Consider the following 20,908-nt stretch of genomic DNA (forward strand, 5'->3'; position numbering starts at 1 on the left):
ACCAGTTCACATTTGATCGCAAGCGACGGAATTATGCAGAAGCGGAATCGGAACAAAAGGGAAACGTTCTGGCCCTTACGCTTCCGATTCCGCCGCCCAGTGTGAACCAGCCCTTACGCGAAGCGCCAAACTTGAGTTGATTTTCTTGCAGCTAAGCTGAAGACACACTGCGAACCCTGCGTTTTCCGCTGCAAAAACCAACGCAGACATTGTACTCATCATTTTATTAATATTCTGTATAACAGCATCTTAAAACTGTGTATAATACGGATATATATTCAACGTTCTTATTTCTGGTCTATTTGTATGTAATCTGTAAAAGGATAAAAGCAATTTATATATAGAATATCGGCGACAACATTGCTTAAACTCTTGTTATATAGTTTTACTTCAGTAATATATTCATTGTAACTTATGAGAAAATCCTATTTTTGTTTTTACAATTTAAACTACTATTCTCATTTTAATGCTTCATTCATATAAACTTGCAGCAAAGTGCACATGTCGATAGATACTATATTTTAATACAAGCTTTCCTTCAATTACAGGCAGCAGTCGCCTAAGCGACGGCCGCTTAATAAACGAATATAAATTTTGAAACTGATAAGTTACCGTATAGCACCAGTAACTGCTTTTATCCTTTAATGAATACTTAATGAATATCAAGGATCCCCACAAAGACAGAGCGGTTTTCAATTGAGTGTCGAAAGCAATTTCTGTTAACTTTGGCTTTCCTTCACAACACTCTGCGACTGGTTAGCAAAATTGGCGCCACTTTCTGTTTCGAGAAACAAAACAAACCGTGAGTTGCTCGCACGCGTTTTCCCGCGCTTGGCGCCGGTTACCCGCATTTGCCTCGAGTTCTGATTGGCTTACTCCGCTGTCTAGTCTGTTCTGATTGGTTAGAGTGATTACTTTGTGTTTGGTTTTACGCCACTCAAATGAAAATCGCTCTTTTTATAGGGCAAATTCTTCCGCGTTGCAAAACAATTAGCATGTCAGATTAACCCTCAAAGCGCAGAGATTTTGCAATAAATTCGCATACTTTCGTGCACGTTACTTAATCACTGAGACGTACGTTGAGGACAGAGCTTTCTAGAAACCCAACTCAAATTGGTTCCCTGACGGTTGACTTCCATTTCTGATTGATTACACACAAGTTTGCAAATTAGCTAAAAGCGACCGCGCTGTTATAACGAGTTCAGGTGAAAACGAATGTCGATAGAATTCAAACTCGATCCATGACTGTAATGTCGACAGTCAAATGATAGTAATAGTTTAAATTCTCGTTATTTTACCTCGACGAAAATAAGCTAATCAAAAGAAGCTTGCTTCATCTAATATAAAATTTCAGTTTTTTCTTGGTAAATATGGCGTTTTTTAACTTGATAAAACTTGAATTTTTTCGGTTCAAAACATTGACAGGACAAAATTAAAATTTTAAATGAATCAATCTTTCCTTCACAAAAAGCAAGAAGATATTTCGTAAATAACTACTTTCTAAATAAATTTAATCTAGCTGTTCGTCACATCAAAGATAAATTTCAGTAACAATTGCGGGTAATCACTTTTCTATCCTGATTCTCTAATTCAACCAAGGTCAAGGACCGTTACCACCGACGAATTTTCCGGCTAACTTAGACGTATTTTCAAATCGCCTATGTAGACTATCAACAATTTTCTGCTACGATTTCACTTACTTTCTTATTCGACCCCAGGGCTCTACCATCTTGCGCAGTCAAGACAGAAAACCCTGGACACGAGAATGTTCATGTGGTTAATGTGACGACAGCAGAGCGTACATGGTGTGAGCATTAAAGCTGCCTTGAGAACCTGGCGTGCGTTTCTCAAAGCTCTTAAACCCATTTTCTACAGATTACTTATTACAGTATTTGTTTTTCGTAAAAGCTAACTCAATGTGTTTCTTAGGGCGCGTTTTTTTATCCACAATTCTGGAATAAGAATGGTTGGTACGGAATGCTAGGAATAATTCAGATTGTCTGCATAAAAAAACTCCCGTCGGTCCTGGCCGAGTAAACATTGCGTAACAAATAAGGCGGCCGACGAAGAGGCTGCCATTGCAGACGTTATCGCAGCAATTTTCCTTGTACTTTTGGTACAATGAAATTAGAAGTAATGTTTCATTTTGTCCAAAAGTGTAACCTGATTTTTTTCCCTTGTAGAGACGTATTTGAATCCGCAGCGCTCATCTCGCCGTCCGCCATCTTGGATTTCATTCGCAACATTCTGTTCATTCTGCCCCTGGGAGCAGAATGGATGGAATGGCATTCTGTCCATTCAGGAATAAGAATGCGGAATAGAAAAACGCGCGCATTTTACATTCTGTCCATTCACATTCCAGAATTGTGAATAAAAAAACGCGCCCTTAATCTCGGAAAACTTAAACTGTTTTTGCTTTCAAAATTATCAAAAATGATTTCTTTTGTAATGATTTTGTGCATGTAAAAAAGCCTATTTTTTTCGAGAGTTTGAGAAACATACGCCCGGAACTTTGACTTGTTTTCGACATTAAAGACTGTAAGTACATACTATGCTTTTATGCGGGAACTACAATGATGATTCCTTGGGTTTTGGCCCAAGGCATAATATGAACGGTAAAAATCATTGATTACCACCTTTAATTACTGTGCATACTTTCGTGGAGATGATTTTTGCTATTTTTTTTTAGGAGCTTGCAAGCTGTCCATTAAAAGTTATTCCTCAGTTCGTATTTGATAGTTGATACCCACAAAAGTGCACAAAAAAATTTATCCTGTTCGTGGAAAGCGGCGCAAACAAAATTACGCTCGCGAAAAAACTGAGAATCGAAGAGACTGAGCCCCAACTAATTATCATTCACGCATGACAGTTTTCCTCACGCCGCTACCCACTATCGAACGCCTGGAACAGGTTCAAAACAATTACACTGTAAGATTAGTCGCATTAAGAAACAAACCTAAGAGCCAAATTGTTAGCAACATCAGGTATATCGGTGCACATGAACATGCCTTTAAAATAACAGCACTTCTTTCTTGCGTGATTGCTGCTTCCACTTTGGCAAGCGGTAGAACTCGTCTCTGGTCATGGAAAACACTTTTTCAAACTCGTCTTCTGAGAGATACGTCTAAAGAGAGAAATGCAATTTTAATACACATAGCAATGTGCAAAACCTCAGCAAGAAAGCCATAGGTTGTTGACAACAAAAGCGCTATTCAGAGACTTATTAAAGCCAAGAAATGGCTTACAAGTACATGTAAAAAACGCGCATCCGTAACTTACAGTACAGACCGAGAAATTACGATATTTATTATATGTCTGAGGTTAATCGTGCACGCGGGAAAGATACAACTTTCCAATTTCAGCAGGCCGTACAGTGAAACACGGCCCGCAAAATTGACCAATCACACCGCGCGTACTAACTGAGAGATATAATAATGTGTGTTCTTTCAGACCGACAGTCAAATAGAAGTACGATCACGTGAGAGGGAACAGGTCCATCATCGAATCAAAGTCTATACCTCCAGTTTGGTCTTGTCCACTCCGCGCGGTAATTTGTAGTTTGTAGTCTTAATATCTGCGTAACGGTACACCTGCAAATGAATTGAAGAATTAGTTCCAGCCACTTGATTAAATAATAATAATAATGAGAAGTATACAGCAACTAGAACTTAAGAGATGACAGACTATTTTTGGCCCATGCATACAATGTACAAGCCTGCTTGGCAGGCACTAGAAGGGGGAAGGGGGCATGAGGAAGGGGGAATGGAGATAGAGCGCGCGCGACGCACGAGGGGAGTGTGAGAGAGGGGACTTTCCCGCCAAAAACAAGCAACGTTTTGATTAGCTGTCAAGTAGCCAGACGTGGCGCAGACGTTATCCATTTGAATGTTAATTAAGGGGGCGGAATAGTGTAATCAATGGGCTTGCCGCAAGCTCTTCCTTTCCCCTCTCCCTCGCTCTCCTATAAGGCAATAAGGGCCTCGTTGGCTATACTGAATCATCTATCAGTCTCCAACAAGCACGTGCGTGATTATTGTTTTATTGAAAAAAAAAAAACTACCCAGAAATGTTAGTTGTAGCCGATTGCATTTCACAAGAACGCTATTTCTCGAGCATGGTACATTGGCTTTTAAAAAGAGTTTTGTGTCAGGAATAAATATCGCTCAGAAACGTTATGAGTTAGTTTCCTTTTTTAAAACATTGGGCTGAAGACACCATTACTGGGGCTAAAATGACTCGTGTAACAGTCCAAATAACATCATAATCCTACCCACCCCACCCTAACAGTATCCACCTCACCTGGTTCGCCGGAGGCATGTTATCTTCTCTGTCCAGTTCTTGCTCGTAGGGGGATGAGGAACCTAAAAAAAAACTACATAATTATACGAAACTCTCTTGCATCATTTCACAACTGAATCTGTGATTTCCTTACTATAATGGAACCTCGATTTAACGCAGTGCCAAGGGACTAGGCAAATTGGTTCGTTATATCGAGGTTCTGTTGCATACATTTTAAAAGGCGAGGCTGGAAAATCGTTCGTTATGCTGAGGACTTCGTTGGTTAAATAAAAGTTACACTACGTTTTTTTTTAAATTATTATTTTGCCACACAAGAGAAGTTACAGCACCGGTTCAGTATACAACTACGTGTACAAAAAAAGAAAGAAAAAAGTGTTGAGGAGACCAAAAGAAACTATAAATCTTATACATAATTAGGCCATCTCAAACTATGGCAGAAAAGCAAACTAAAAGATACGCTAGCAGATTTAATATTGTTCATTTTAGTCGTAAGAGATTTCTCAAAAGATAAATGATAGAGCTTGAGTTGACGATTTCATTGTCTAGCGAATAATAAAACTTGGGTCCTTGGAAAAAGACAGAAAACTTCCTCTTCCTCTTCCTCTTCCACTAAAGATTATATGATTCTCATTGTCGCGGCTTAGGGAACAAATAGCATAAGGATTTGTTTCACGGCTCTAATAAATTTGATGTGTAGTCAGAACATATTGTTGGGAAAGGGTGGGAAGGAGGGGAGGAGGAGAAAGGGCAAAGAAGAAGAATTGGGGGAGGGGAGGGAGGCAGAGAGAAATAGAATAGAAGAAAAGAAGATCAGAGGGGTTGGGTGGGAAGATAAAGTCAATACATACCTATTGCTCGTGGTGCTTCATTGAGACTTTCCTTAAAATTAAGGTAAAAACAATTAATTTGAGTGCGTTGATATTCTTCAGAAAACAATCAAATGAGCGATGAAACTAAACAAACTGATGAAACCATTTGGTGCAATAAATAATCGAATGAGTGAACCATTTAAGTTTGGATGTACTGGATAATACCTCTACTCTTGGAGTGATCTCTCTGTATGGAGTATTGTTATCTAATCAAAAAGGAAAAATAAATATTAGCCTTAAAGTTAAATCACATTCATATGGGCATGGGTACTTTTTAAATTTCGGTTAAGGAAATGAAAACAATTGAGCCACCCCAACAAAATATTTCCTTTCCTATTTTCTATGGCTTAGCTGAATGATCCAATTCATTACATTCTCCCGTGATGTCTTGAGTGTTTCTAAATTTAAACATAACTTGTATACATCTTAAAGTAAACCAATCATCTGGGTTACTGACAACTGATATAGTGGCTTGTTGCAAAATCGCAGTAAAGAAATAGCTGTCCAAAGGCAAAAACCCAGGTGTGGAGGAATTTACCAGTGGATGCCTTATACCCTCTTCTAGGTGAAAAGGGGAGCAGGGATGACACAGTGGTGAGAGCACTCGCCTCCCACAAATGTGGTCTGGGTTCAATTTCCGGACTCGGTGTTGTATGTGGGTTGAGTTTGTTCTTGGTTCTTGTCCTTGCTCTGAGAGATTTTTGTCTGGGTACTCCGGTTTTCCCCTCTCCTCAAAAACCTTCATTTCTAAATTCCAATTTGACCTGGAAAGTGTCTTCAATTGGTGCTCTGCAGTAAATACACTGACACTTAAATAAAGTGATAATTTTTTTTAAATATTTTAATTAAGGGCCGATGACGATGATGATGATGACGCAGATACAAGGGCTTCCTTGGAATATGACAAATTTGTTAGCACTTCTTTCCTTTTCGTTTATTCACTGTCTGAACCAATCTCATGATGGAGATGTTCAGTGCAAACAAAATATTCTAATGGCCTGAAAGAAACAGAATTCCACACTTACAGGAGCTTGAGTCTTTATGCGAGTAATAAGTTGGTTGACGTGCAGGCTTTTCCTCCTAAACAGAAAAGAAAAACAATTAAATAACAAAAGTTGAAAGAAATATAAAATAGTAAAATTTAGAATGATTGTTCTTTTTTGTGGTCTCAGGAGACAGGAATTAAGGTGATTCCATTTAATTCCATTGCGCATTATTCTTACAGTGCATAATTTCTTTTGTCATTAGCATGAGCGAGCACATATTGGAAACATGGCAGGTCTTCCTTCATGCCAAGCTTAGTCAATTACATGTAATTTCATTATTTTCTTCTTAGGGAGCAATTGGCCATCTATCTTTTTTCACTCATTTTATAACTAATTAATTATCCTCTTTACGTTGAAAAAATTTCTGACACAAAAACCAAGCAGCACAAGCTTACCCATCACTTGAAGGCATAAAATAGCGATACTGAGAATACATACCCAAGAAACATATTGGGTCAACACTACTTCATATTGTACTTCTCTGCCAAGAGATTTAGATTTAATTGCTGCTCACGCTTCATGCATTCTATGTATAATGCTTTTTGAAGTTCTGCTTCATCTATAATTTTGCAATTTCTGTACCCAGCTGACTCAGCCAGAACTGATCAAAATTAATCAACACATTTAGAGGTAACATTGAAAGCAATTATGCATTAACTTGAGTGGATCACAGCTCTTTTGAAAGTACATGTGCAGTGACCTATTCTCTTTGTTGCACTTTTTTTTCAAATAACAACCTGCTAGTAAACAACCAGTGAAAGTTTGAGCAAAAGTTTTACAATTTGAGGGAATCGCCTTAAAGTTCACTGACTCAGAATATTAGATATACCTTTACTATATGCCACTCACCTCCGGTCGGCTCCACGGCTCAGCTCTGTACATTCCTTCTTCTTTCTGAGGTGAGTATTTCACTTTCCAATCTGTTGTACGACTTGCTGAAGTTCGGGTGGGAGGAGAGGGACGGTGGGCTTCATCATCTGTTGAACAGAGTAAGGTGAAAGGTGGTTAGTGTGGAGTGTGACAATGTAGTAAGTAACCTGCATTCCTAAATGTTATGGGAACAACACTACAGACCAAAGAACACATCCTGATTCCCTTCTGGACTGGAATGGAATCCCTAACCTTTCACAGAGTGGTTGAATGTTCTAACCTGATAGAGCTGCAGGGAACTTGGAGCAAACTTACAATGTATGGATCAATGTGGCTAGAGTTTGAAAAAGCAATTGCATTCTGCAATGTCATTGTAATCTGGTTTGTTTTGGGTAGTGCACGGCATAGTGCTCTCCCATTATGTCGTTAGGCGTAAGAGTGAGTGAGTGTCCGTAAACAGACAGGTCTGCAACGCGCGCACAGCACTACCCACATGTACACAATGTGTACCTATTTTAATGATAGGCTAGGATAGGACAAGATTGGATAGGATGGGTCTGGGATGGGACAATGCATGACATGAAACGATACAATTTTAACTTGACAATATTTTATTACTGATTAAAAGCTAGCAGCTTCTAGAGTCGTATATACAAAAAAAAAAAAGAACAGTTAACAACTAACATATACATGGAAAATATCCGTACCTATTGACAAGAAGAATTTTACAGGCTGTGACGTAATGTCAGTCTGAAGAAATCTGTAACAACAGGTGCTACATGTTAAAATTATTCTTACCATTGGGCATATATCCATTCCTTGGAGCAGTCTGGGAAACAAATTAATAAAGTGGTCATACAATGAATACAACCAAACCCTGTGGCATAAGAGTACAATGAATGTTGTGCTACTAATGATGGATCATATAATTAACTCTGTCTGCAGTAATATGTCATTAAGTGCTAAAGTTAACCCATGAATTTTCAACCAGGGACCACACAAGGGGAGTCGAACCCATAACCTCTGGATTTGATCAACCATTGTTCTACTGATTGAGCTATGAGCTTGACCATTTCTTTTGTCTTGTGTGCTTCTCGGCAGGAAATTCAAGGGGTTTACTTTAGCACTGTATACAGTAGTTAATTCTCTGACTCACCATCTGTGGCCTTAGATTTTTGTTTTGCAAAAACTTCAACAGAAGCAGCACTTTGCCAATAACCCTGATATTTCTGAATCAAAATTGCATTGGTTGCCTTCTCAATGGGTTTAAAGCCTCAGCTGTATGTTCAGATGACAGTAGGAGGCTTTTCAGGGCTATAATTACACATTGAAGAAGTTGGCTATGGTTACACGAGGGAAGTAGGTGCTCAAAGGTCAACTCCCAAAGCTGTTGCATTTTGGTCATTAATTTTTCAACCTTTTCCAGTTGCCGCCAATCTGCACTGTAGTTGCCTATCATAACAGCCAGTTGCCACCTTGCAGAGACAGTCCTGGCTTTCCCTTACTACTAGAATCAGAATCTTCAAATGACTGGTGAAAGGCTACCCAAACAATCAACGATAGATGGATGAAGCTTGCAAGTCAGAAATAATTTTATTGGGAGCAGTTACCTCTGATCCACAGACATCATTACTGAAACACTTGTCAAACATGGCCATGACCTTTGTGGCAATTTACATTTATCTTTGACCTGAATGGTCACAGATCAGAGCGCTGGAGGGGAAGATTATTAACATGACCTGATATCGATGACACTAATAAAATAAAATAAAATTACCGGATGAGGGTCCAGTTCACCATTCTGTGCTGCTGCTATGCTACAGTCTGGATGCCAAATTTCCGAGCCTACAAAGAACCCAAGAACACACTGGGATCAGCAACAAAACATTCTGAATTATGAATTGACAAGTCAACATAAAAGTAATATATCTCACATCTTCTTACCCTGTAAAAACATCTCCTGTCCCTCACCAAATACTCCATGACATCGCGCACATCGTGAACACTGAGGGTGGTAATGTTTTTCACCTGCCTGGTATGTCAATAATAATAGAAAAAAATCTTTGTAAACAAAGCAATCAAAACATGCACACAATTAACGTGGAATACACATAGAAAATACACATAGGGTTAGCAGTCCTGGCACCATTTGAAATGTTTTTCTGCATGAAAGACACGAAGAAACCAAATTAACACACAATTAGGATTCACTCTTAGAATATTTACCTGAAGCACTTTTCCTATGATGTAGCCGCCACAGCCGGCACAGGTCACGCCAAATTCAGCTTGATAATCTTTCTCACAGTATGGTTTTCCATCCCTAAAATAAAAATCAGCAATTTCCTTGCTACACCTTTTTAGCCATACAAAACAAATAACATAGCGGGCAGTATTGCCACATGTCAATCAATTACTTAATAAATTTGTATTCAGAAAAAGAGAGAGAGAGTAATAATATTATTGTACATTCTCGTCCTGTTTGCATTATGAATTTCTATTTTATAGTCACAACAAAGAACCAAGAATGCTAAGGCTACTTTGGCAAAAAGGCCTAGACACAGTATATACTATTAATAATTATTATAATTTATTGCTGTTAACTAAAGGCTATTTTATCTTCTTGCATCATTTAACTAACCTGCCCATGTACTCGCCAGCCAGCAAGCAGCCACAGTTAGTGCACGTAAAACACCACAGGTGCCACTGTTTCTCCAAAGCTAATAAAGACTGACCACTGCGAATGTCCTCTCCACATCCAGCACACTCTAAACACAAACAAGAAATACCTGATATGATTTTCTGTATGTGTTAATTGGTTAAAAATAACTTCCTCAATTTTGCTAGTGACAAAGACAAGCACAGGCTACAACATACTGTAATCATAGTTGAATAGTATTATTTTGATCAAGTATTTTTTAAATGAAAAGGTTTTCATATTAAGCATACTTATGTAATTTAACCAGCTTATTCAAATTTCTCGCTCTGAAAAAGAACAAATCCTAGAGTGTTGGGGAAGTGGGAAGGTCAAGGTGGGGTTGAAATTCACACTTCTTCTTCCCCCTCCTCCTTAAATTTCCAGCTTCTTTATGGCTAAATACTCAGTAACAGTTGAAAAATATCATGGAATATATTGTGAATGTTTCCTTCTCCTGAAGTCACAAATGTCACTATTTTTGTGGCTCATACCCATTTACTATTGGTCACTGCTCCATTTGTGGAGGCGTGGTGGCGTAGTGGTTAGAATGTCGGACTTTCGATTGGACGGTCAGAGGATCTGAGGGTCGTTGGTTTGAGGCCAGGTTGGTCTCTTCATTGCTGTGTTGTTTCCTTAGACAAGAAACTTTGCTCCACATTGTCTCGATCTCTTCACCCAGGTGTATAAATGGGTACCGTCGACATACTGCTGGGGGTAACGCTGTGATGGACTAGCATCCTATCCAGGGGGGAGTAGCAATACTCCTAGTTGCTTCATGCTACAGCAACCGGGCTATTAGCTCCGGCCGTGAGGGCCAATTAGGCTCTTGTGTGACTTTACCTTTACTGCTTCATTTGGCATATACTTCATGTTAGAAAACTATATCTAGTCTCCCTTCTATTGAATTCCATACAGTCTTCCCATGCTTCTACGTGGAGTCCTAAAGAAGTGAAAACTATATGGTCCCCTAACATGAAGTATATGCCCACCATTTTCTATTGGGTTTCCTGTGGCTAAATGAGTCTTTTTGCCTGCCAATAAAGTGAACATTTTCAATATATATATTTATGTCTCATTCTACTGAAGATCAAACAACATACTTTCAAGCCTTTGTCCTCTTGCATCGGCAACTGGCTCCTTTGCATTGCATTTCTGACAGATATATTCTCTACCTTTTGCAACAATTTTTTCACCTGGAGGAAATGGATTTCTGGAACGGAAACAGAAGCAAATTTTGCATTATTTTACATGAAACGGCCACATGTAAAACAAAGACCATCCTCACTGATTTTTCATCATTTTTTCCACCAGCAGGGCTGTCAACTCTCCTGGATAATCCGGGAGTCTCCAGATTTTGAACCGTATCTCCCGGTCTCCAGATTTATGTCTGTAATTGCCAGATTTTGAGCTGTATCTTCTGGTCTCCAGATTTATGTCTGTAATCTCCTGGATAATTGATGAAGTTTGCTATTTGTCGTAGACTCGACTTTCCAACAAGAAAATCTGTAATGTTTAGCATTTTTTCTGGTACTGTTTAATGTAGCCCCCCTCTCCCCCCCCCCCCCCCCCCTTAACCTGTGAATTTGGCCTTGATGCGACGCCTCTCTAAGGCGCTTTGTTATTGCTAGCCGGGGAAGTGATATTCTCCATATTTGAAGAGGTGAGAGGTTGACAGCCCTGGTGTGACGTTACACATTTTCAGGTATATCATTGAAAACCTAACAAAGCCAGAAAAAAAGTCATGCCTTTGAATAAAACAGAGCTGGTAGTATATCCCAGACCACTGGTTGTCAATAATATTATCAGGGCTTCTGATATTATGCGATGTTGCGATTTCGCATAATTGACCTAAAATCGCAACAAATCGCATAGTTCATGAAAAATCGCAGAATTTGTACAAAATCGCATAATTTAAGAAAAAAAAAGAGCAAAAATCTCGCTTAATGTTAAGTTCTCCGATAATTTAAATGTTATCTCAAGGAGTTTTTCTTTCAAAAGGCGTCAAAAATCACTTAAAAGCGTTCGTTTGTTGATTAAGCGAACAAACAGGCGTTCTATGCTTCATTTTACATGCTGGGGGTCCTTTTATACAAATATTCCAATCAGAATCATTGATATATTTTTAAGATGTCATTTGATCCCTTCATACATTGGCGTGAAAACTGCTCGATAGTCGCTTGCAATATGTAGTTATTTTGCTTTAATTGAAACAAGCATCCTCATTATGGATAAGTTTGTTGTTAAAACACCGAGCGCTTCTTCGCAGGAGAGAAAAAGATCGCACCTTCCTGTAAATATTTCGACGAAAGACAGGACAAGAAAATACCCCGAAGGAAAGTTTCATGTTGACAGTGGTCTGTTGTTTACCCTGCGAGCAGAGTCTCCTTCGATTTTGCCAGATGTTTTGCTCTTTGTGCAACATAGTGGTTGATCATCTTTGAAAATTTTGTGGTTGACAAGGACCTTGAAGCTGTCAGTCACACAAGCGGAACACGGAAAAAAATGCGGGTGGGATGCAACAAACGCTGACTTGACTAAATTAGCAATATCTGATTTTCAATAATTTGAAATGAGGCAACAAATGATTTATTTCAGCTGTTTCTTCATTTCTTTGTGTTCTAATTGCTTCTTGAACAGCAAAAAATGGATTGTGCTCCTCTTAGAACCAATAAAACAAGGTTAAATTAGCTAAAATGAAATCGCATAATTTGCGACATAATAGACCTTTCTTGCCGCATAATGAGACTTGAAAGTGCCGCATAATTGCCAAATTTTTTTCGCACCCTATTAGAAGCCCTGTATTACTATTGAAATCCAAATAACTCACATCAACATAACTATATAGCCTTGATTCTCAAATCCTTCAGTCATGAAACACAAGCCCAAAAAACGTAAAACAGTTTTTCCTACCTACAGCTGCCACAGACAAAGCACCTCTCATGGTATGCACTACCACCAACATTGATCCCTTCCCCTTCCAGAAACACATGACAAATGCCACACTTTGTGCCAAAACGTTCTTGAAAATCTTCAGGACAGAAATACTGCTCATTTTGCACAAAGAAACCAACATTGATGAGGCCTTTGTTACATACTGTAATCAAAAAAATGCAAGATCATTAGAGAGTCAAGGCTGTATTGTTCTGTTCATAATGACATTATTGAGCCTATATTTAAGATAGCTAAGTAACTCAGATATAAAATAGAAACTAATTACAATAAAAATAAATGGGAATTTCAGTGGCACATCCACAGTGTGGCTCTTCGTCCACTGTTTCCAGGTCGAACAGGAATTTGGAAATGTTAAAAATAAAAATAAATAAATAAATAAATAAAAATGTTGTTTTTTGTGGAAGGAGGAAACCAGACTACTGTACTTGGAGAAAAACCCTCCGAAAAGGGACAAGAACCAACAACAAACCCAGCCCACATATGGCGTCAACTCCGGGAATCAAACCCGAGCCACTTTGGTGGGAGGCAAGTGTTCTCACCACTGCGCCATCCCTACTCCCACAGTTACACGTATTGTCATTTTTGCATGCGGCCTTGAATTCCTTCAGGAAATGTCTTATCCACCGCTTTGCACTTAGTTTGAGATGGGAAACAGAAATCGTGCCCATAATCATAGGTTTTTCATTTGGGTCGGTAATGCTCTCAGCACCTCGATTACAACTTACAGCATTACACTCAACTACGTAGAAAATTTGTTAACTAAAAAGGACAAAAAGTCAATTGATGTCTGAAGAAGTTCCTGACCGTGCCTTTAAATTCCAAAGGGTTAATTAAAGAGCTTTATAATTATCGTTTGAGAGACTGTGCTCTTAGACTTTATCCTCTCATATTGATTTGAAACAACCCTTGAAACCTCTTTGTTCTGAGAGAGTATTGTCAGGTCTTTCACTCTCATTAATCCTATAACAAATTAATGTTTATCAGACCTATTCTTAATTAAAATCACTTAGCTAGTAAAGGACACTAGTCATTAACGTACTTTTAAAAATACAAAGTTAATATGCAGCCTTACAGAAATCTTGGTAAAGCTGGCCTGTTAAGGCCAACTAATTAATTGTTTTGTAAAGCTCAAAGTAATGAACAGAGCAACATTCAGTGGAATGCAACTAGCCTATATATCTAGGTAATCATTGCCTCTTTTACCATAGCTGTTGCAGACAAAACACAATTCTACAAAATTTTATTATCAGCCTCGTTCCCCTGAGGGCTGTTCAAGAGAAATTTAATAGAAACCTCATAAAATTAATTAAATTAAACTTGTTAGTACTTATTTTGCAGATAATAATAATAACATTATTACTATTGTTTTAATTTATTTACAAACCTCATAAAATTGATATTTTAACCATTATGCTAATTTATCATAAAAAGAAGAAAATACAAGAAAAAGGTTAATACTAATATCTTATGGGTGTTCACATAAGAGTAATAGTTAAACAGAGGCAGAATAAAGGCACTGTATAATGTGATACAGGCTGACCAAGACAAGATATTGTTGCCTTCACTGACATCAAGGTTTAAGCTGGAGTGAGATGTTTAACATTTAATGTGTTAAGTGTTCAGCAATTAGTAAAGTTTATTTGGGATATCATATAACTGCTGTTAGAAATGGGGGATCGATGTGCATTAACTGGGCATGGTTGTCAGTTGTTTCTACAATAATTTTTTACCCCATAATACATAATCTAAAATATTGAGAATCTGGTGTGTATATCTGGGATATATATAAGAGGATCACAGTGGATTAGATCTCCAAAATTAAACCTTCAATACAGTACAACAACTAAGTTTTTAAATTCAGCAACTTGCCAGACTTGCCTGACTGTTACATATCTTGCATTTGTGAGCCATGAACTTAGCAGTATAATTTATTTCTGTACTGCCCAATGAGAGAACAAAAATGTAATACTATAAAATGTTCAAATCTAACTGATTTCCATAAAACAAGAACAGAAATATGTACATCTACCATTCATTCACCAGGTTAAAACATAACATCCATTTCTTTCACATATACCATGTATCAACTGTTAAATCCTTGTAGCATGAGCAATATACTGCATGTTTTTCACAAGATCTAGTTTGATGGCCTTAGCTCCCACGAGTCTCCTGTAGCTCGGCGAGAGAGCATCCGAACCAGTAATCAGAAGGTCATAGGGTTGACTCATGTTTGAGAGAATTCAAATTTTCTTTTTCTGAGTTTGCTTACATCACTGACTGAAAAAATACAGCTATCATTTATCTCAATCATTTCCCAAATATTTTCATAATAAGGGCAGACTGTACTTCTGTACTTAACTAAATGATACCAAAATGCTGTCCAATCTGAGATTATGAGCTAACTGGATTAAAAAATTCTTCTTCTGGAAAAAAAAGTCAATTAAAAAAATCCTCTAAGTGTTACTTTATATAAGTTCCTGAGAACTGACAATGGATCACTATCCAAGCCAAACAAAAATAATCTGCATCATACATGGATCAGAGATTGACTAACCATAATTTTTGGTATAAAGGAGCTGTATTTAAACGTATTTACCACTCATTTGCTACTATATTTACTTGCTTTTAAGTTTGTTTTTATTGATTAAAAAATTATTAATTGACATTTTTTTAATCAAATCTATAATTAATTATAATTAACATTTACAAGCTTTAACACACTCATTAATACTTGTGCTATACAATATCGGAGGCTTTATTTTGTTAGCTAAACGCGGACTGAGGGTAGAAATATAAACAATGGCTTGTTGTAGAACTCTTCAATATAACAAAGACTGGCTTAGTTAAGCTTGTAAAAGGTCACTTGTCCCTTACGATTTATACTGTTCGTGTGGAATTTTATATGAGAACGCCAATCTCGCTTAGTGCCTATCTAGCCCGTTTAATTTCCAGAAAACATGAACCAGCCCATGTCTAAAAACAAATAAACGAGGATTTTCTACTTCATCATTGTCTGGGTAGTTTATTTATTTTATGATTTTTGCGACGCAAAACTCATTTATCCTTCGAAAGCGACATTGCATGCAAGGACACTTGTAACGCCAAGAGAAGCCAAATATAAGCTTATTAAATCTACTTGATGGGATAAATTTCGACAAATCAAACCAGGAATTTAAAAACGACACCTTAATCCCACAAAATACCCACCTAAACCACATTTCTGGGCTTGGTGTTCGTATCAGTTACAGACAAAAATGACATCAATGCAAAACATGCGAATGTCTGTGCCGAATAACCGTGAATGAATGGCACGCGACATGATGGACGACGCGAGTCAAGCGAAAAATTTCCCAACAGTTTTCAATACATACCCAGGCAAACTAAGCAATTTGCATGAAAAAGCTTGTCGTCGAATCGCAGAGTTTCCCCACTGCAAACTTTCCTGCATCGAGCACAGCGATTCGCTACTTCCCTATCTGAAAATTCAATGTTTTTTGATGAGCTAAAGAAAACAGGTTCAAAATGTACATCGCACTTCGCTTCAAAACAAAATGAGTCATACCGACGTAAAAAAAATATATTTTTGACTCCAGTTTGAGCGCTTACTTACCCATTGATGTTGTGAAGGTGAAATATCCCAGTTCAGGACAAATTTAGTGCAATTTTATGCGTATATACAATCAACCGTTGTAAACAAAAGACAGCACGACAGCGACTGGCCGCCGCATTCAAATCCACCCCCAAATATATCCCCCATAATACCTTGCACTCCTATTAAAGGGAATAAATCCTATTTACATTTTCCTTTCATTTCAATTCTTTCTTTTCTTTGTTTCATGTTTTGCTTTGCTTTTCTTGCTAATTGCTTTCAATTATTGTTTCTTTCATTTCCTTTTAATTTTACTTCCCTTTCTTTTGCTTTATTTTGTTTTCAGTTTCGACTTTTTTTATTTTTTTATTTTTTTGTTACCCAAACTGCAGCTTTTTTTCGGAAAAGAAAGGAAAAGGGGACCATAACTGTCGCAGCCTGGCCCGGCCTGGGACTGATATATTCCAATCAGTTGCTATGTTTGCGATATGTAATGGTAATAGGACTGAGTGGAGTACAATTCATATTGGTAATCGAACTGAGTGGAGTGCAATTTGGTCTGAAATCATACGCGTGATTTCAAAATCAAACGAGCGCGCAGCGCGAGTTTGATTAGAAATCACAAGTATGATTTCAGACCAAAATTGCACGACACGAAGTTCAATTACCACTTAATTACATCCATTTTGAAATCACAGAGTATCATTGTCAATATTAATATTCTATTAATGTTACTTCATTTCCATTTTGATGGGCTAAAGAAAGGATGCAATTTAGAGCAAAAAATGGTGCAATTTGGGAATAAATTGCACCATTTTGGACCAATCAGATTCCAAGGATCACCAGTGATTTCAAAATGGATGTAATTAAGGGAGTAATCGGGCGAGTAATTTCAAATCGGTCAAGCGCGTAGCGCGAGGCTGATTTGAAATTACGAGCCTGATTACACCGGAATTGTACGACACGACGTCCTATTACCAATTAATTGTGCCAATAACAAAATGCAAGAATCTCAGTCTTGGAATATTTATTAACGTAAGAAATAGATTCCAAAGCAAAAAAATGACTGGTTTTAACTTTGGTCACAATTTTTTCCTTGATTTTGATTGGTTATCATTTGCCATGTAGTGAAATTTCATTGGCTAGTGGCATTTGCTACTTGATTTTCGTTGGTTCTTTAACTGTCCGATTTGACCTGTCCGATTACAAGCTTCTAGTAATCGGACAGGTCAAATCGGACAGTTTTGGAGTTACATAGCAAAATTAAGCTATAAATATGGGCTGTTAAGAACCAATCATATTCAAGCATTTTGTTATTGACACAATTAGCATATAAATACGGACAGATTGGAAGATCTGTTATTGGCATCAGGGTCAGATTTGATTAACTCAAAAGTTTTGGTGGTGCTATTTTTGACTTGGCATTGCTTGGATGGTAGGGAACCAGAAGGGAACCAGAAGGACTACCAGCCAGCTCTAATCCCCGTCTGGCACTGTATACGTACAATACCAAGGAGTCAAGAGCCCATTATGGGTAATGGTTAATGGGTAATGGGCTCCTGTTAGGAGTACAGTTATTCCGCCGAGGGACAGTTGCGCGCGCAGCCCGTGTCATCCGTGATCGAGAGCAGCGCGAGCTTTTTTAGAACCCAACACAATTGTTTCGTCAGTTAGTGTCAACTGTTAAAAAGTTGAAAGCTTTCGTTAGCAACTTTGAAAGAGAATTGAAAAAGTTTGTTCGACGTGAAAATAGAGACCGATTTGAACACGATGACTACGAAAGCCAAAGTGCAAGGAAAAACAGTTTATGAGCCGAAGGAAAGCGAAACAGACAGATCACAACAAGACCTTCGCGAGTTGAAAAAACGAGTTAAACTATTTAACGAACAATTGCATCGAGCGAAAGAAGTGTTTCAAGAGACTCAAGAAGACCTCAAACGATTTCAATCCAGAGCTGATCGAAAATGTGAAATAGTTAGGATGGAATCCGCACGACAAAAACAGATTTTAATGAAACTTGCAGAGTTGGAGAGAGCAGTGAGTTTGAAGACCGGTTTGGAGGAAAGCAATAATACCACACCTAAAGATGATGTCATGCCGGATGCAGCAAGAAGAGCGGCTCAATCATGTTCAACTGCATACAAAATTGGACGATATGTGAAGATCGGATGTGTAATGATTCTGGACTCAATAGCAGCCTATGCACTGGTTAACAGCACAAAACCATTCTTTTTCTGAATCGCCGAGAGTTTGTGTACCGGGTCTCCGAAGTGGAAAAGGGGCAACTGGCTTCAGCAGGATGGTGAACGAGGCAACCTGATAGTAAAATGTTTCGCCCTTTTCTTCTCTCCAGATATAACCCGTTCACAAACCGAAGCGATTCAGAAAAAAAAGGCGAATAGTTTGTAAAGTTGGAAGATCTTGGCTTCCTGGCCTGGTAAACATATGCGGCTATGTGGCATGCCGTCGTGGTCGATGACTTCACTCGGGACTGCTGCGCAGCTGCTGAGCAAGTGCTCCGCAGGAAAAGACAGCGGTGAAAGCCCAACTGGTATTAAAAACTGATCAAGCGTGATTATGTGTCCTGATGATTAAACCTGAAATTGTGGGATTTATGAACTGTTTCTAACGTGTTTCAGTTTCTTCAATGGGAGGAAAATCTTAACTTTAAAAATAAAATAATTATTTGAAAATCATGGTTGCGTCGACTAAGGAGACGCTTCCTAATGCAGTTGTTGTACCAATACTGTCCATCATGCCCAGCGCACGCGTTCCTTAGCGCGAGAAATCGATAAATAGGTTTTATGTCGGTGCCATATTGCAACGTCACAATAGCATTATGACGGTCCATCATGCCCAGCGCGTTTCGTACCCAGTACCTACCTCTGTACATGTTCCTAAGCGCGAGAAATCGAGAAAAAAGGTCGTATATCCGATAGGATTGATATAAAAAATAAATATCAAAAAGTGTTAAAAATGGTTTTGAAAAAAAAAACACACACGTTTCGGGTATATAACCCTTCTTCAGTGTGGAGAAAACCACGTTTCGTACCTTGTTCCTACCTCTGTGGACATGCATGTTCCTAAGTGCGAGAAATCGAGAAAAGACGTTGTATATCGGATAGGATTGATATAAAAAATAAATATCAAACAGTGTCAAAAATGGTTTTAAAAAAAAAAGATCCAATTTGAAAACGGTTTTATTAAACACACAAATGAAGAAGAAAAAACACAGCTGCATGGCGGGTAATTACCTGCACTGGGAAAACAAAGAAGTAACTGGAACTACAGAACCCCGCTGAACCATTGGTAGGATGCCCTGTAAACACCTGGGACTGGTTGCATAAAACGTTTTTATGATAACACGGATGTTAACAATTGCTCTTAGACAATAACCTATTGTTTTGCAACTATACTTACAGGTTCATGTAATCTTAACATGATTTATGCAACCCCGCTGGGTGCCTAAGGCGACGCACTATAATCTTTGATTACTACTAATTTGTATTGTACATTATATTACACCCCCCCCCCCCCCCACCCCACTTAACGCGGCTGGTTGACCACAAGAGAACTTTCCTGTTTCTTGACTAAAACGGGAGAACGCAAATTGTTGTCATGGCGATATTCGCATAAATGCGGACGGATTGGAAGATCTCTTATTGGCATCAGGGTCAGACTTGATTAACTCAAAGTTCTCGACGTGTTGTTTTTTGAATGGTAAGTAAGAACCAGAAGGACTATTAGCCCGCTCTAATCCCCGCCTGCCACTACAATACGCACAATCCTCAATACAATACTAAGGAGTACAGTTATTCTGCCAAGGGCCAGTTGCGCGCGCAGCCCGTGTCATCCGTGATCGAGAGCAGCGCGAGCTTTTTTAGAACCCAACACAATTGTTACGTCAGTTAGTGATCACTGCTTAAAAAAGTTGAAAGCTTTTCGAGTTGGCGACTTTGAAAAGAATTGAAAAAGTTTGTTCGACGTGGAAATAGAAACCGATTTGAACACGATGACTACGGAAACCAAAGTGCAAGGAAAAACAGTTCATGAGCCGAAGGAAAGCGAAACAGACAGATCACAACAAGACCTTTGTGAGTTGAAGAAACGAGTTCAACTATTTAACGAACAATTGCATCGAGCGAAAGAAGTGTTTCAGGAGACTCAAGAAGACCTCAAACGGCTTCAATCCAGAGCTGATCGAAAATGTGAAATAGTTAGGATGGAATCCGAAAGACAACGACGGATTTTAATGAAAATTGCAGAATTGGAGAGAGCAGTGAGTTTGAAGAGCGGTTTGGAGGAAAGCAATACAACCCCGCCTAAAGATGATGTCACGCCGGATGCAGCAAGAAGAGCGGCTCAATCGTGTTCAACTGCATACAAAATTGGACGATATGTGAAGATGGGATGTGTAATGATTCTGGACTCAATAGCAGCCTATGCACTCGTTAAGATCACAAAACCATTCTTTTTCTGAATGAAAAAAAAAACATGCATAAGGATACTTTTTCTGTTATCGTTATAGTTTTATCAATAAAGATTATTTATTAAAAAATATTGGGATTAAGATCGTATTTCGTTAGCT

General features: G+C 38.3%; 1 protein-coding gene across 1 annotated transcript; it reads right to left on the bottom strand.

The window, feature by feature from the left end:
- Positions 1 to 205: 205 nt before the first annotated feature.
- LOC146457152 (actin-binding LIM protein 2-like) lies at positions 206 to 16,484 on the bottom strand. The gene is made up of 16 exons (XM_085092217.1): positions 16,342 to 16,484; positions 16,103 to 16,207; positions 12,690 to 12,873; positions 10,880 to 10,989; positions 9,723 to 9,849; positions 9,311 to 9,404; positions 9,029 to 9,116; positions 8,862 to 8,929; positions 7,883 to 7,913; positions 7,064 to 7,191; positions 6,194 to 6,248; positions 5,334 to 5,374; positions 5,148 to 5,178; positions 4,300 to 4,361; positions 3,519 to 3,590; positions 206 to 3,124 (listed from the first exon to the last, which is right to left on the bottom strand). Exons 1-16 carry the CDS (start codon positions 16,343 to 16,345, stop codon positions 3,011 to 3,013), a joined length of 1,314 nt encoding a protein of 437 aa, XP_084948343.1. The 5' UTR covers positions 16,346 to 16,484; the 3' UTR covers positions 206 to 3,010.
- Positions 16,485 to 20,908: the final 4,424 nt, after the last annotated feature.

This window comes from Pavona decussata, unplaced genomic scaffold (assembly GCF_977016875.1).
Source record: "Pavona decussata unplaced genomic scaffold, jaPavDecu1.1 SCAFFOLD_245, whole genome shotgun sequence".
Taxonomy (NCBI): domain Eukaryota; kingdom Metazoa; phylum Cnidaria; class Anthozoa; order Scleractinia; family Agariciidae; genus Pavona; species Pavona decussata.

Bases quoted from the DNA above. Each gene is read 5' to 3' on its own strand.
- LOC146457152 (XM_085092217.1), bottom strand. The intron at 12,874-16,102 runs GTATGTATTGAA...TTTTGATTACAG, and splicing joins AAATTGCTTAGTTTGCCTGG to TATGTAACAAAGGCCTCATC. The intron at 3,125-3,518 runs GTATAGACTTTG...TTCTCTCTTTAG, and splicing joins TGGACAAGACCAAACTGGAG to ACGTATCTCTCAGAAGACGA.